Source organism: Callorhinus ursinus, unplaced genomic scaffold, assembly GCF_003265705.2.
Source record: "Callorhinus ursinus isolate GAN/ISIS: 27379988/994484 unplaced genomic scaffold, GSC_fseal_2.0 scaffold45, whole genome shotgun sequence".
In the NCBI taxonomy this organism is placed as follows: Eukaryota; Metazoa; Chordata; class Mammalia; order Carnivora; family Otariidae; genus Callorhinus; species Callorhinus ursinus.
This window is the reverse complement of record NW_027397107.1, coordinates 1,323,651-1,339,315: the sequence shown is the minus strand read 5'-3', so window position 1 is coordinate 1,339,315 and position 15,665 is coordinate 1,323,651. Positions and strand designations below refer to the sequence as shown.

The 15,665-nt window shown below is 53.5% G+C and overlaps 1 protein-coding gene and 1 long non-coding RNA gene across 2 annotated transcripts in view; both read left to right on the top strand.

Moving 5' to 3' along the window:
• LOC141370793 (uncharacterized) overlaps window positions 1-1,793 on the top strand; it is a 49,631-nt gene extending 47,838 nt beyond the window's left edge. The window contains exons 2-3 of the long non-coding RNA XR_012375137.1: window positions 1,018-1,228; window positions 1,665-1,793. This is a non-coding gene — a long non-coding RNA (uncharacterized lncRNA). The remainder of the gene's footprint in view (window positions 1-1,017; window positions 1,229-1,664) is intronic.
• A 4,360-nt stretch (window positions 1,794-6,153) lies between these two features.
• BCL2A1 (BCL2 related protein A1) lies at window positions 6,154-14,993 on the top strand. The gene is made up of 2 exons (XM_025893094.2): window positions 6,154-6,722; window positions 14,710-14,993. The coding sequence occupies exons 1-2, from the start codon at window positions 6,198-6,200 to the stop codon at window positions 14,815-14,817; spliced, it is 633 nt and encodes a 210-aa protein (XP_025748879.1). The 5' UTR covers window positions 6,154-6,197; the 3' UTR covers window positions 14,818-14,993.
• Window positions 14,994-15,665: the final 672 nt, after the last annotated feature.

Below are 15,665 nucleotides of genomic sequence, written 5' to 3'. Positions count from 1 at the left end.
TTTTAGGAAACGGACGCAAGCTCTGAACAGATGCTTCATGGAAAGAAGATACACAAATGGCCAATAAACACACAAAAAGGTGCTCAGTGTTATTAGTCATGAAGCCGCCAGAATGGTAACCTTAAAAAGACGGGCCACGCCAAATGTTGGCAAGGAGGCGGGGGGGGGGGGGGGATCAGGGGGGACGGTCGCTTAGGAAACAATGTGACAGTTTCTTTTTCTTTTTTAAGATGTTATTTACTTGAGAGAGAGAAAGACAGAGAGTGCACAAGCTGGGGGAGCTCAGGTAGAGGGAGAAGCAGGCTTCCCGCCGAGCAGGGAGCCCGATGCGGGGCTCGGTCCCGGGACCCTGGGATCGTGACCTGAGCCGAAGGCAGACGCTCAACGACTGAGCCACCCAGGCGCCCACCCTGTGGCAGTTTCTAATGAAGTGGACCTTATTCTTACAAAAAAACCAAAACCAAAATAAGCCACTTATCATAGGCCCCCACAGTCCTACCCCCGGACGCCTTCCTAGGAGAAATGGACATGTAGGTTCCCTGAGGAAATCTGTGTGGGCAAGTTCACCGCAGCTTTATTCATAATGGCCAAAAACTGTCAGGAGGAGATTGGACAAACACATTGTGGTAGACCCGGCAATGGAAGCATTGCTCGGTAACAAAAAGAAACAAAGTGTCCGTCCACTCAGCAGCACCCCTGAATCTGGAAACCAGTGAGCTAAGTAACAGAAGGGACTCCGCAAAAGAGTATGTGTGGTTGATTTCATGTTTATGAGATTTTAGGAAAAATGAATCCAGTGTGACGTCCAGCAGATCTGTGGTGGCCTGTGGCCAGGGGGGTGATGAGACTGAGCGCAGAGGAAACTCTTCATATGTTGACAGAGGTGTTCGGACACCTGTCCAAATGCGCTGAAGTGGGTGCTTGAAGTGGGTGGATTTTTATATTTGGAAATTATACCTCAATAACATTGATAAAAAATCTTTGTTATTTCTGTGTCCTCTGTCGTCTGTCCTGTAGAGGGGGTCCTGTCCAGCTCATCTTCCCAGAGTGCGGATCTGACCACGTCATTCTCCCGCTCAGACACTCCCAAGCTCCCTCTTCTTCTCGGAGCACTCCGAGCTCCCCGGCTGCGGTGACCCCAGGTCTGTGTCTTCTCTCCACATGGCTTTGAGTCTGCGATTCAGCTTCATCAGAAAGCCTCTCTGTGCTCCCACCCGAGTGTGTTTAGGTGGGTGCATAGGGCTGGCAGGAGCCGGCTTGAGCCTCCTCGCTGAGCCCCAGCCCCTGGCCCGGCCAATCGGCACATCCTGTTGTGCGGTTGGCTCTTAGCTGAAGTTCCTGGTGGTTTGTGAAGCTCCATTACACCGTGAGCTCGGTGCTCCTGCCACAGCCCCTGGATGCAGCGCGGGGCATGGCCTGTGGCAGGTGCATGGCCCGTGGCAGGGGCGGGACCCGTGGCAGGGGCGTGGCCCGTGGCAGGGTTGCGGTGAGGTCTGTGGAGCGTCTGGCCGAATACGGGGTGGCTGGCTGGCTGTGCTTTGCTCTTTGGGGTGCTCTGAGTCCTTGCTCGGAGAGCCACGCTCGCGGGGGGAGTGGGGAGGGAGGGGGCCCGGTTTCATTTGCTATCACCAAACACACTTCTGCTTCCTTCGTCTGTGTTGTAGGTCCTGCCATTCCGTGTAGGGCAGGGAAAGTCTGAGCCCTTCCTCCAAAGTCACTTGAAGGTCCCATTCAAATAGGCTCTCCTCTTGTACTTCCCCCAAGCTGACATTTGGGGACAGAAAAGAACGTTGTGCTTTCTCTCGTTGCTGAGTAAAACTTCGCAGAAGAACTCATCTAGCTTCAGCCATGCCATCAGTCCGATTGCGATTCGGGCCATTGGTCAAATACTCAGCAGGGCAAAGTTAGGCACAGAACCCAGTCAGCATCCGTGGTGTGCCACATGTGCAAGGGCCCTCTGGAAGGACCCCCGGTGAGCACGACAGCCGCCTTCCTGTGGGGGCTGCCCGCCCGGAGCCCAGCACAGGGGGCACACGGCCTGGTAGCCACTGGAGGAGACATGCCGGGAGACGCGCTGTTGTGCCCGGCGGGGGTGCACGCGCGTAGGTGCGTCCTGGCGTGGGCCCTGAAGATGGGGGTGCGGAGCCACAGCACAGAGCCGGGGCAGGGGCTGGAGAGTGGCGAGGTGAGATGAGATTCAGAGACAGTAGGGAGAGGCCGGTCGGAGCACACGCCTGCACGCACAGTTGTGAAGGACAAACTAGCACGGCATTCCAGGCTGCACTCCGGTATTCTGTCTTACGTGGGACCGTTCACGATTTTAACCTCCCCCTGGCTTTCCCCCCTCTCTCTTTCCTCCTCCATCGCCCCCGTGGCCTCTGCGACCTTAGTTAAAAATGCTACCCCCACTAGCCCCATCTGTCGATAGGCCTTCCCTCCCTGCCTCCCAGGCTTGCTTCAGACCTACGGGCTCCCTCCCGCACCCACTTAGGCCTTGCTCCCGAGTACAGCAGGAGACCTGGGGGGAATCCCACCTGCTTATTTTTTTTCCGGGGATTTCCTGGAAATTTAGTCTCCTCGGATGGAAACCAAGCTCCCACCAGCAGCCGTGTCACATTGGGACGCTGGCTTTTCCTCCAGGAGCCGACTTGCCTACATCATGTCCTGACCGTTGAGGCTTGGCCCCCGTGAACTGCGGGGGAGGACGGGGGCACGCAGGCATCCTCTCACGCACATCCCACTCCCCCTTGTGTCCCGGGGGTGTCACCGGTGAAGACCGCTGCCTTCTGTGGACAGTCTGCCCCGACCAAGGCCTTGGAAAGGGGAAGCAGCCACAGCTAAAGAGTAGGCCGGGGCTGGAGGTTCCCCCGAGCCACCTCCTGCGAAGCAGCGAAAACCCCAGCAGTTTCCCACCCAAGTTCCGCCTTTGGGGAAAAGAGAAGTTGACCTCCGCAGCCTCTCCTCCAGCTCGCACACCTGGGACCCTGGCCCTGGGGCTTGGATTCGCCCGGCCACTCAGCAGCCTGGGAGCTTCGAGGCTCCCGTCCTGTTCCCCTCTGATCTCTGCCGGAGTGGGGTGGGGGGACGGGGGACACACTGAGCTCCCCACCGTCGGGGCGGAGGTAAGAGGAGCTCCTCTCCAGACAACCTCGTCCCCGGAGGGTTCTGGGCCAGGGCGTTCTCAGCCCTGCGGCAGCCTGGTGGGAGCTCAGGTGGGCGGGATGGCTCCCAAGCACCTCCCGGGTCCCTCCAGGGTTCGAGCTGCCTCTTTGCCTCACCACCCCACAGGGCCGTGAGGCTCCCTGACCAGACAGTCCCATGTGCGTGTGAGTGGTCTCGCATGTGCGTGGCCTGCCGTGGCAGGGTTAAAGCCTACCTGCAACTTCTCTGACACCCTCCTTCCCCATAAAAGTGGTCTGGGTCTCCTCTCCGTGGATTGCTGCGGGCTTGTGACTACGCCTGCCGGTAACGGAGGGCACAAATGGTGCGCTCTGAGCTCTCGGCTGGGTTAGGAAAGGCCATTCATAGCCTGCGTTCGTGGCTGGAACACTTGCTCTTGGGACCTGAGCAGGGGACACCGTACAGGACGAGCCCAAGCCTGCAGCGCGGGCATCGAGGAGCAGAGAGCAGACCCCATGCCCCAGCCCCGCCCACCTCCCACATCCAGGACCGAGTATGTTGCTCTGGCCGCCAAGATTTGGGGGCTGCTTTGGTAGAAAGCACTAGATAAGTGGAACATCCGTGGGCAGATGTGCAGGCTCATGTAAGCACAATGAATGGGTGTGAGGTTGTCCACGTGCAGGAATGTGACCGTTCGTTAAGACGACTCACACTGTTCCGATCGTTTTGCTCAAACGTTGGTACTCCCCTCAGCCCTGGCCAAGCCTCCTGCTTCTTCAGTAGAAGCTTCTGGACAAGATGCATACAGGGAAAACCTCGGTCAGGCCACGGGTGCTCGTGCGGCCTGGACAGATTTAGGAAGTCATCTGTCATTTCCCACCATCCATCCGCCCCCCAGGCCACTGGAGATGAGCGTGATACAGGTGCATTTCCAGCACCTCAGCATTGTGCTGTGTCCACAAACCTGGCTCCGTGGCCTCAGGAGGGGCCCCCATATTGGAAGCTACGCTGCAGATACTGCCTCTGATTCTTCCCCCTGCAGTTTCTTTGTCTGCCTCTAATACAGCACGGTGTGTCGTAGACAGAATATTCTCTAGGGGCAGACATTTGTATCTCGAGCACCTAACACCGTCCCTGTACGGGTTCCAAACCCCACCCACTCGGGGTGACTCCCTCAGAGCGTATCAGGGTGGAGCCCTAATTTCATACAGAATTCCCCATGTGCACACAGCCACGCATGGGATGGGGAACTGTGCTGTACGCCGGCCCCTGGTGAATGCAGACCCAGGTTGTGGTGGCATTGAGAAAGGACCTTCCTTTGTGTTCACCCCTGGCCCGAGGCCGACTATGCGCCCCCGCCCCATGCTCACACCCTGTCCGTGGCCGGCTGCGTGCCCCTGTCCCACACCCCCCCCCCACACCCCCCTTCAGTCACTGCACTTTCCATAAAAAGAAATCATTTTTTTTGGTAAAGACTTTTTCTTTCTGCCACCTTTTCTTGAAAAATGACTGGGAAGTCTGAAATAAAGTAAAGCAGGTTACACTATTTAAGAGTTTTTACAGCAACACCATTGTGGATCCAGACCAGGAAGACAGAGGCCTGAATGTGGTTGGCGGGAGCTGCGATGGAAATGCACTTCATTTAGTCAACAGATTAAGGACCAGCCTCCCCCGGGTGCAGGCTCGGGCACTGGCGAGAGAGAGAGACCGTGTACCCTGACCGTGGAGTGCCTGATTGCAGCTCTGAAGCCAAATGCTCACACTATTTCTCCAGGAATGCTCATCACCACTGGGGAGAGAAAACGTCCCATCCTTTTGCTGGTTTTTGTGATGCCCAGCGGGGTTCTGAGGAGAGAAGGCGCCTCCTGTGGGCGAGCAGACGTCGCGGAGCAGGCACGGGAGGACTGTCGCCGGGGACCTGGTGCAGCAGGGGCCCTAGCGCATGTGTGCAATGTGCCCCTTTGTTCCGTGCGGGTCCCCCGCCAGTTCAGGACTCCGGCCTTAGGGGGTCGGGTGTTCCAGAGACTCGCTGGGAGCAGGGGAAGGCAGGGGGGAGAGTCTGGGAGCACCGAGAACCCCAGTGGGGGCGGAGGGAAGGCTGTAGAAAGAGCCGTAGCCTAGGACGGTGAGGAGCCAGGGCTCGGGGCTCACCTCACTCAGCCGGCGAGGCTGTCCTCGTGGTCCCATCACAGACGCTGGGCACGCGGCAGTCGAGGGACGAGGGGACCCGTGTGTGTGAGTCTGAGCCACTCCGGTGCCAGCGCTTCTGTTTCTGACATGACATGAGAGCAAGAAGGAAGGGCTTGTTTTCTCTGGGTCAGAAGCTCCAGGGTACACGGGTGCCCCCACCGCCCACCCCGCCCCGGCTCAGGGCCACAGTGTCCAGGACGGTGTCCTTGAGCGCTGTGCCCTGGCTGCTCCCCCGCGGCTGGCTGAGCTCCGTCCCTGATGGTCTCCAGCCCGGCTCAGCCGGGCGGCTGCCTTGACCCTTTTGTGCGGGTGACGTTCGCAGAACGTAAAACCACCCATCTCAACGCGAGCGATTCCGCAGAGCCTGGTACAGGGACAGCGGCCTGAGACCACCGCCTCTGTGAGGCTCCAACCCGTAAGAGCAAGCCCTGCACCCCCCCTGCCGCCCGGGGTCCGCGGGCTGGCTCCAGGGCTGACACGCACAGCTCCCACTGTGTGTCCCCGCGGCGTGGGGCCGCCCCGCTGCGGCCCGGTAACCGCCCCTGACTGGGGCAGCCGGGTCTCTGCTGACCACCGTTTGGGCCGTTTCTACCATCTGGCCACCGTGAATAATGCTGGGCCGCGAGCGTGGCATTGCGGGCTCGGATGGCAGTCTGCACGAATCTGTTGGAGGACTGGTCGGATTTGCACACGGGCCGCCCCACCGCGGGGGAGGGTGGTTCTGGTTTCTCTCTGTCCTGCCTTCAGCCCATAAGTCCCCGAGTTAATCACTGACAGTTTGAGGAAGTGGCCTCTCAGGAACCGTTTTTCCTCTTCCACGTTTTCAACTTTCTCTTTCACACCCAGCCCACACCCGAGAGTGACGAGGAGGAAGGACCAGCCCGGTGATGCACACAGAAATTCCACCAGCCTCCACGCGTCGCCATGAGTCACAACCCCAGCCCCGCCGGCGCTCGCCTCATTTGGCCTCGGCTGGCCGGTGGGGCGGGAGGAAGATGATGGACTGCGAGTTCGGGTACACCCTGACACTGGCCCAGGACTACGTGAGGCACGTCCTGCGGGTCCCGCAGCCTGGCTCGGCCCCTAGCAGGGCGTCCCGGCTGCTCCAGGATGTGGCCTCCTCCGTCCAGGGGGAGGTCGAGAAGAACTTGAAACCGTGCCTGGACAGTTTTGATGTGATGTCTGTCGACACCGCCAGAACCATATTCAACCAGGTCATGGAGAAGGAGTTTGAAGACGGCATCATTAACTGGGGACGGATTGTGACCATATTTGCGTTTGAAGGCATTCTCACCAAGAAGCTCCTCCGGGAACAAATTTCCCCAGATGTGGCTGCTTCTCGGATTTCTTACTTTGTGGCGGAGTTCATCACGACAAACATGAGAGAGTGGATAAGGCAAAACGGAGGCTGGGTATGTACACTGGGAGCCTTCTTCACGGCTCTTACCTTTGACGTAGGAATTGGCAGCTTCTTGCTAATTATTAAAAGTCCACTATCTTCTTTGGGTGGCTTGTTTTTAAAGGTTCTCATTTTTAAAACAAGAAGACATTTCTGGCTCATTTCCAGGGAATCCGAGCTCTGTAGTTGGCAGATACATGAGCTTGCTGTTTTTATTCCTAACGGTGTTAAGCGATGGGGGTGAGACTCGGGGAGCCACGCAGCATCACCCCTTTGCACTGTCCGCGTCAGCAGACGGGGACCCGGCTGGGACTTGGCTCTGGCCAGGCTGTCATGACAACGTAGGTTCAGTAAACAGAGTTGGTATGAGATGCTGTTATATTTGGGTAGTTATTATGTTGCAAAACACAGGTACATCTTTGCAAGTTCATGGTTTACAAATTGATTTTTTTTTCAGTTTTCTAATATAACAAATTCTAGCTATTAAAGCCTGTTGATAAAAAAAAAAAAAATAATGTGCTGTACCACCAGCAAGAACTATTCGGGAATTTCCAACCAACAATTCACTTCATTATCAAAGCCTCGAAAAGCCCAGAGTGGGAGGTACAGAGGGCTGTGTCACAAGTCATTGAGAAGGGGCTTTTCACAGCTGGACGGCAGAGCCCGTCTCTAGACCCAGTACACCTAACACTGGCTTTTTCAAAGCACTCACGTCTCCATGGATCCTCTCCCAAGTCCCCAAGCCTGGACTTCTTCTCTCCCTAGAGAGGAGGTACCCACCATTATCAACTATGTTACATGCAAATCTTGCCCATTGAATACATCTATAGAAAATATACATAGGGCTTTCTGGGGCGCCTGGGTGGCTCAGTCAGTTAAGCAGCCGGCTCTTGCTTTCAGCTCAGGTCATGATCTCAGGGTCGTGGGATCGTGCCCTGCATCGGGCTCCGCAACGAGCGTGGAACCTGCGCAGGATTCCCTCTCCCTTGGCCCCTCCCCCCACCTGTTTCTCTCTCTCTCTTTCCCTTTCTTAAAATATATATATATATATATATAATATTTTAAAGAGTCCTATGGAAAAAAAAAAATCCTACATACATGCCGTTGTCTGTACGTGCTGTGGAGGGTCTGGCTGGCTCGGGCTGTGGGAGCTCTCGGTTATCTCCACTTTGCCCCACAAACAGTACTTCCCCGAGCATGTCCGTTCATGCTTCCCTGCTGGACAGCATGTCCATTTCTCAACGTACCAGGTCCTCGCCTTCCAGAGGGGCCCCGCAGGGCTGCCCCCACACCAGCTCATCTGTCCTAATTTCCCTTCTCTGCTGGGTTAGAAGAATCTGACCAATTTCTCTTGTTTTAGTTCCTGCTTCGTCGGTTGCCAGTGAGGTTGAGCACCTGTCCCCACCTTTACTGACCAGGGAATTGCCTATTTACAGTCTTTGCCCATTTTCCTACTTTTTGTCTCTTTCTCATCGACTTGTAGCAATTCTTTCTTGTATGTTTTTATTTTCAAATATTTTTATATATGAAAGATATTTTTGTTTATTCTTTTTATATATGTGGCAGACATCTTCTGATATGTTAACTGTCTTTTAAAACCATAGCTGCCTTCCGTTATTATACACATCTTATTTGTGTTTTTTATTTATTTTTTAAAAATTTTGTTTTAAAGTAAACTCCATACCTGACTTGGGGCTCGAACTCACGATCCCGGGGTCAAGAGTTCACACGCTCCTCCGTCTGGCGCCCCTCGTTATTATAAATGTTCTAACACTTGATGGGGTCGTGTTTTATGTGCTGTGCCCGGCATTGCCCCCTTCCTGTGTCGTGGCAGGGCATCTGTTCTTCCTGACTCGCACGGACTTGGAGCTGGATGAAGCCTGGGGGTGCCGGGTCCTGCTCTCCTCTGGTCGGCTGTGGGAAGCTCTGCTGGCCACGGGTGGAGGATTCCACTGAAGGCAACACTTGTCTAGAGCAGGGGCCCACGTGCGAGCCTCCGTGGGCTCAGACTGCCCCCCACTGCCTCACATGGTACTTGTCACACACATGGGTGAATGTTCCTTCAAAACTCAGCTTCTCAATGACAGTCTGTGAGCTCGTGGAACTCATCATCTTCAGGGGGTGTGGGGTTGTCTCTGAGGATTTCCAGAAGTGGACTTGCCTTCCGGGGTGGCCCAGGCGTGAGTGACACACAGATTCACACGTGTGCCCACACGCACACTCAGCGTTCACAGGGCCCTTCGGTTTAGGAGGGCTTGGAGCACCCGAAGAGCTTAGGCCTTGGACGTGGCTTTTCCATGGTCCTGTGAAGGAGTGGCTGTGCCGATCTGAGTCAGCACACACTAGCATGGCCACGTGAGACCTTCCCAGAAATGCTGACACATCTGTTCGAGTGAGTGAACTTAACACAGGAAGCGTTCGTCTAGGGGCAAATGGCATGATCACACGGCTGCTTTTGTAGAGTCTAAATTTACAAATTGGTGAAAATTGCTCAGATATGACAGATCTGGAAGCACAGGGTCCTTGTCCTGTCTGCTGTCACCCAGACTCGTGGTCAGGGCTCCATATTAGAAATGCAGGCCTATAGTGCATGGCGAGACGAGCATTTAGCGGACGACCAGAGGATATCTATAACTTCATGCCGTCTCAAGCCTGAGAACTTGTGGGCCAAGAAGGCAGTGCGTGAGGTGGCACAGATATTACCAGCACCTGGGCTGGATTCCAGGTGCCGGCTCCTCGTGCCCCCGGGACGTGAACAAGTTAGCGGAACTTCTCCGAGCCTCGTTTCCTCATTTGTAAAATGGGGGAGTAGTGCCATCTACACCCAGGGCTGCTGTCTGCATGAAGCCAGTCACTGGTACAGATAAAGCTCCTAGAACAGCTTCTGCGGCAAGTAACCAACTCAAGGTCAGGATTCTGGTCGTTAGTGTGGTCGTACTGCTGCCTCCTTGGTGAACCACGCTTAATCTTCCTGAGTTACACCCCGACAATCAGACAGGAGTCCCCACGGAACCCAGAGGCCCCGGGGAACATCGAGGACCCGTGTGTCCGCCATGTGACTGGTCAACTCCCCACGCGTTCTTTCTCATGCTTATCAGTTTGAGTGCCTTTCCCCCCCCCCCCCCCCTTCCTCTCTCCCTTCTCCTCCTCTTTTGTTGGCGCTTCTCACTTTTCTCTTCCCCTCCCCGGTGCGCTGTTCCCTCCTCCAGCCCCCTGCTGATGTGAAGGGCTGGAGGCGAGGGGCTCCAGCAGGTCCGGTAGGACGTCTCCAGCCCTGGGGAGGAAAGGGTGACCCGAGAGGAGCCCTGGCCGCTCGTTCTGCTGCAGAGCAGGGGGCTGGTGCCCTCCCCCACAGAGCACTCTCCTGCACCTGTGCTGGCCGAGCGGAAAGGACACTCAGGCCTCAGCGCCACACGGGAACAGGGCGAGTCGCATCTGCTCAGGGCCCCATGGTCCTTCCCGTGCTCGGCAGAGGGCCTGCGACACGGAAGGCACCCCACAAATATGGGCTGATGGACTACTGGATGAAACAACATCGAAACGGACATCTGAATCCTGGTTTTGCCACTCAGCAGAGGTGTGGTCCTGAGTGAGTCAGGGCAGGGACTCGAGAGGCAGATTCCTTACGGGATGACTGCCGTACGACATGGTCTAACGTACGCTGTATGCGAACATGAGGAAGACAGGCTACCCTCGAAGGGGGCGAGAAGATTGAAGACGTTTCTGTAAGAGTGCCTTGAAAATGTCCAATACGATACAACTATGAAGCGTATGTGGGCAATTTCAAGAGGTGTTTTTTTGTTTTTGTTTTTTTTTTTTAATTTCAAGAGGTTTAAATAAATCATTCTGAAAATCTCCCACAGAAAGCCCCTCTGAAAGCGGGGATGTACGGGTGGCGCTGGTACTTTCCAAGGAAGAGCAAGGACAAGCAGTTCTTGTCTGCTGCGGTGTTTTATGACCCTCTTGCTCTAAAGGGTGGTCTGCACGAAAGGACGCGCAGAGATGTGATGTGTACGCGAGCGACTCCGTGTCCCGTTGGCACGAAGAGCTCTTCGTGAAGTGATGGAATCTCCAGGAGTCCCTCACACCCTTGGATTAGATTTGGGGGCCAGATTCTTCCTGTGTGTCTCTTGAATTTTAACTTGAGATTTAAGATCATCTTGTGAAAAGGGAGGTGAGACAGAACTCGAGCCTGCCTGTGGGTCCTTCCGGAACACTCTCTGGCCCTGGGCGTCACCCTCCACTCCCCCACACTCTACGTCAGGTTCATCAGTGAGTCCTGTTGGCAGCACCTTTGAAAGCACACCTAGACCCCGTCTCCCTCTTGACGGTCCGTGTAGCCCGTCCCATTTCCCTGCTCTGGTCCTCGCCCCGCCTCGGCCTGCTCCCCACGGGGCAGCCGGATCGGAGGCCGCCGTGTGCTGGCCTGGCCAGAACCATCTCCGGCACCCCTTCACCCTGGGCGCAAGCACAAAATACGAAGTCCTGACTGCTCTACTCAAACCCCATCGGATCTCATTTTCTAGGAGTCCCTCCTATGTTCTCTTGGCTCCGGCCTCCCAGGATAACTAAGCACACTCCACCTCCCCCCTCCCCACCCCAGGGCCTTTGTACTGGCTCTTGCCGCTGCCTGGAATGACCTCCGTCCAGACGTGTGCATGGTCCCCTGTGGCCCTTCCCGGGGGCGGGGGGGGAGGGGGTCTCCCTCAGCTGCCCCACCTCTGATGGCACTCCCACCGCTCGACCCCTGTGCCCTGTTCAGGACTGCGTGTCTCCGTAGGGCTCCTGCATGTTCAGTTCACTAGTCTGTTCCAGTGCCTGGCATGTGGCCGATGCTCAGTAAATATTTGTCGAACGAGTAACTGAGTGAATAATCACTAGAGAAGCATGGGAATAACACCATGGTATTTTCCTCGATCTAAACTATTCTGAGGGTCTGGTTTTCTTCGAATTATGGATGCAGGATGTTATTTTATGCTTTAGGCTTTCTTGAAGCCAAGATAGCTGAATTCAATATAAACTATTCCCAGAAAGAACCAGATCTGGGCACTCCTTGCTTATTACTGCATTACTGACAGGATATTGAATCCCTAGTTCTATATCTATTCTCCTCTATGATTTTCTTTTTTTTCACGAGAGAGCGTGAGAGAACATGAGCAGGGTGGGGAAGGGCAGAAGAATCGGGAGAGAGAGAATCTTAAGCAGGCTCCATGCTCAGAGCGGAAGCCAATGCAGGGCTTGATCCCAGGACCCTGAGATCATGACCTGAGCTGAAATCAAGAGTCAGATGCTCAACCCACTGAGCCACCCAGGTGCCCCCACGTAATGGTATTAAGATACATTGAAAATATATGTGTGAAAGGAGAAAAATCACTCCCACCACCCTAACATGTCTGCGTGCATCCATCGTATGTAATTAGAATGAAGGTGCAGTAAGAGTTTCTCACGTGATTTCACAAATATTTTCAACCCTGCCTCACGGGCTCCATGCTGACATTTCTAACGTCTGCAGAATAGCCCAACTTTATGCATCATGATTACTTAACCAATTCCCAATTATTAGACATTTGGGTTGCCTTCCTTCTTAGAAATAATGCTTCCAGACTGGCCCCATGATCAGTGTCTGACAAGGGACGGACTGGCTGACACGGTGTGCAGACCATTGCTCTGCTCGCTCGGACCGGAGTACGTGCTCTGCTGTGCGGCACCACCAGCATCCGCCGGCAGGACTCTGCGCCCTGAACGCTCGCTCCCGGTCCCTGCGCCCCTGGTCGCGGCAACCGCTGTCCTACTTTGTCTTTATGATTCTGTTCTGAGTACTTCATGTAAATGGGATTATGCAGTATTTGTCTCGTTGTGACGGGCTTAGTTCACTAAGCATCACGTGGTCGAGGCCCGTCCACAGTGTAGTGGGGGTCGGAACCTCTTTCAAGGCTGACTAGCATTCCACTATATGAATGTACATGTCTGGATAATCCGTTCATCAGTTGATGGATGCTTGGGCTGCTTCCATGTTTTAGCTACTGTGAATTCTCTCCTTATAATTTTAGCTGTTTATAGTTAAAAACCCTCTAATCTTCCTAGAGCTGAATTTGTCAGTTTTCCCCTTTGTCTGCTCTCTTTGGTGGAAAAGCGGAATGTATGTGAGATGTTAACTGCCCAGCTGTAACAGACAGTGATCACGGTCGTGGTAACAGAAGCCATCTCACAGTGCCCCGTTACCACGGGCTTCATGAAATCCTGGGAAGGGAAGGAGCGAGGGGCACATGTACCTAGAGCGAGAAACGTGTGCATGTGTAAGTCCGGAGGGAGAGGGAGCAGACTGTTCCCCCCGTTAGGCCAGGACATTGTGTCCTTAAGTGCAACACTTAAAAATATTATTCCAACAATTTTCTAATCCTTTGGGTAGTTGTTTGGAAGCTCATGGAATGAAAAGAACGGTATTTGCATTCCCTTCCAGGCCCAGGCACTAAGAAGTTAGGTGACGCCGGGCAACTCACTTTCTCCGGGGCCTCAGTTTCCTTGTTTGCCAAAATGAGAGCGGGCATTAGGCTGGGTGATCTCAGAGGTACTCTGCAGTCAGGATGCTCTATAATTATCGTCATAAATTACAGTGCACAGTTCACACCCTGTTGTTTTAATCCTTACATTTTTTATTGTTATGTTAATCACCATACATGACATCATTAGTTCTTGATGTAGTGTTCCATGATTCATTGTTTGTGCATAACACCCAGTGCTCCACGCAGAACGTGCCCTCTTTAATACCCATCACCAGGCTAACCCATCCCCCCACCCCCCTCCCCTCTAGAACCCTCAGTTTGTTTCTCAGAGTCCATCGTCTCTCATGGTTCGTCTCCCCCTCTGATTTCCCCCCCTTCATTCTTCCCCTCCTGCTATCTTCTTCTTTTTTTTTCTTCTTAACATCTATTGCATTATTTGTTTCACAAGTACAGATCTGTGATTCATCAGTCTTGCACAATTCACAGTGCTCACCATAGCACGTACCCTCCCCAATGTCTGTCACCCAGCCACCCCATCCCTCCCACCCCCCACCACTCCAGCAACCCTCAGTTTGTTTCCTGAGATTAAGAATTCCTCATATCAGTGAGGTCATATGATACATGTCTTTCTCTGATGGACTTATTTCACTCAGCATAACACCCTCCAGTTCCATCCACGTCGTTGCAAATGGCAAGATCTCATTCTGTTGGATGGCTGCATAATATTCCGTTGTGTATATAAACCACATCTTCTTTATCCATTCATCTGTCGATGGACATCTTGGCTCTTTCCGCAGTTTGGCTATTGTGGACATTGCTGCTATAAACATTGGGGTGCACGTACCCCTTCGGGTCCCTACATTTGTATCTTTGTCACACCCTGTTGTTTTAAAACTATGATCAGAAAGAGAATGAATCGTAATAGAAACAACAGCCTCTTCATGGGCTCCGAGGCACTGCTGTGTCTGGCTTTATCGCGAGCCCTCATTCCGGTTACAAACATCAAGGCATATTTCAATGTCAGACAACCGAAAATGAGAAGAAATGGGACTTTCTATCTTCCAGAGCTGTGCTGTCCAGTATGCGGCCGTTGAACACTTGAAATGTGGCTAGTGTGATTTCAGATGGGCTCTAAGTGCAAAACACACAGTGTATTGTAAAGACTGGGTACACAGGATGTAAAATAGCTCCATAATTTTCATATTGATTATCTATTGAAATCATATTTTAGATAAATATATTCTTTAAATTGGTTTTACATATTTCCTCTTACTTTAAAAAAATGTGGCTGCTACAAACTTGAGCTTCCGTCTGTAGCTCGCACTGTGTTTCTGTCGACGGCACTGCCCCTGAGCGATGGTGCGGATGGACCGGGGAAACCAGGGTGGGCACGGACCAGACCAACTGTCTGCTTTAGTGAAGTGGCAGTTTCTTTGCTTTTCATCCCACCAATCTGTCTCCACTGATTTTTAAACTGTGAAATTTATTCTCCAATAGGAGGACGGCTTTGTAAAGAAGTTCGAACCCAAGTCTGGCTGGCTGACTTTTCTGGAAGTTACAGGGAAGATCTGTGAAATGTTCTCTCTCCTGAAGCAATACTACTGACCAGCCAACAGGGACACTCCCGATTGTGAAACCTGCCTAGTTTCCTTGACTCTTAGAAAAAGTGTTGCCAACACTTCTACTTCTAAATAAACAACTTTGGTGATGTAACTCGATGTTTCCATGTTACGGAAATTTTGTTCTCGTTTTAATGAATAAATTGTATATTTGCCTCAGTATGTCATTTGTGTCCTGCCTGGGAGTTGAGCAAAAGGGCGAAGCTCAAGACAGGGGACAGGTATTGAATCGAGGGGAGGAGGGCCAGGAAGGGGATGCCGTTTCTGCCCCGCGGCTGATTTTCTTGAGGGTGTGCTCATTACCCTGAAGTCATTTTTCCGTGTCGCTCGTGGAGACTGCATGGGGACGAGTCTGCGTCCTCCCTGGTGGCCCCCGTGACCCTGATCCCACCCCCGCTGACCCTGCTCCCTGGCCCACCGTTCAGAGTGGACAGATACACGGCAGCGACAGACGCAGGATACTCGGGTAGTCGGAACAAAGACACTTAGGTCAATGGCTTATTGTTGAGCCATCGTTCAACTTTCCCCTTAAGTTCATAAATTAGGGGGCGCCTGGGTGGCTCAGTCGGTTAAGCGTCCGACCCTTGGGTTTGGCTCAGGTCATGATCTACTGAGCCCCATGTTGGGCTCCATGCTCGGTGCGGAGTCTGCTTGAGGATTCTCACTCCCTCTCCCTCTGCCCCTCCCCCCACCAAATAAAGACATTTTTTTAAAAGTTCATAAATTAGAAAATTTTATCTTTTGTTACATCCTGAGTTCCAACTTTAGGCCAGGAAATCTGACTACAGGAGAGGAGTGCCGCACTTTGTCCTGGACCTTCCCACGCTTCCTCGT

What these genes read in the sequence shown, in the direction of transcription:
- BCL2A1 (XM_025893094.2), top strand. Translation starts at nt 6,198, where the DNA reads ATGCACACAGAAATTCCACCAGCCTCCACGCGTCGCCATGAGTCACAA. An exon ending in TAAGGCAAAACGGAGGCTGG is followed by an intron (nt 6,723 to 14,709) that starts GTATGTACACTG and finishes ATTCTCCAATAG; the next exon opens with GAGGACGGCTTTGTAAAGAA.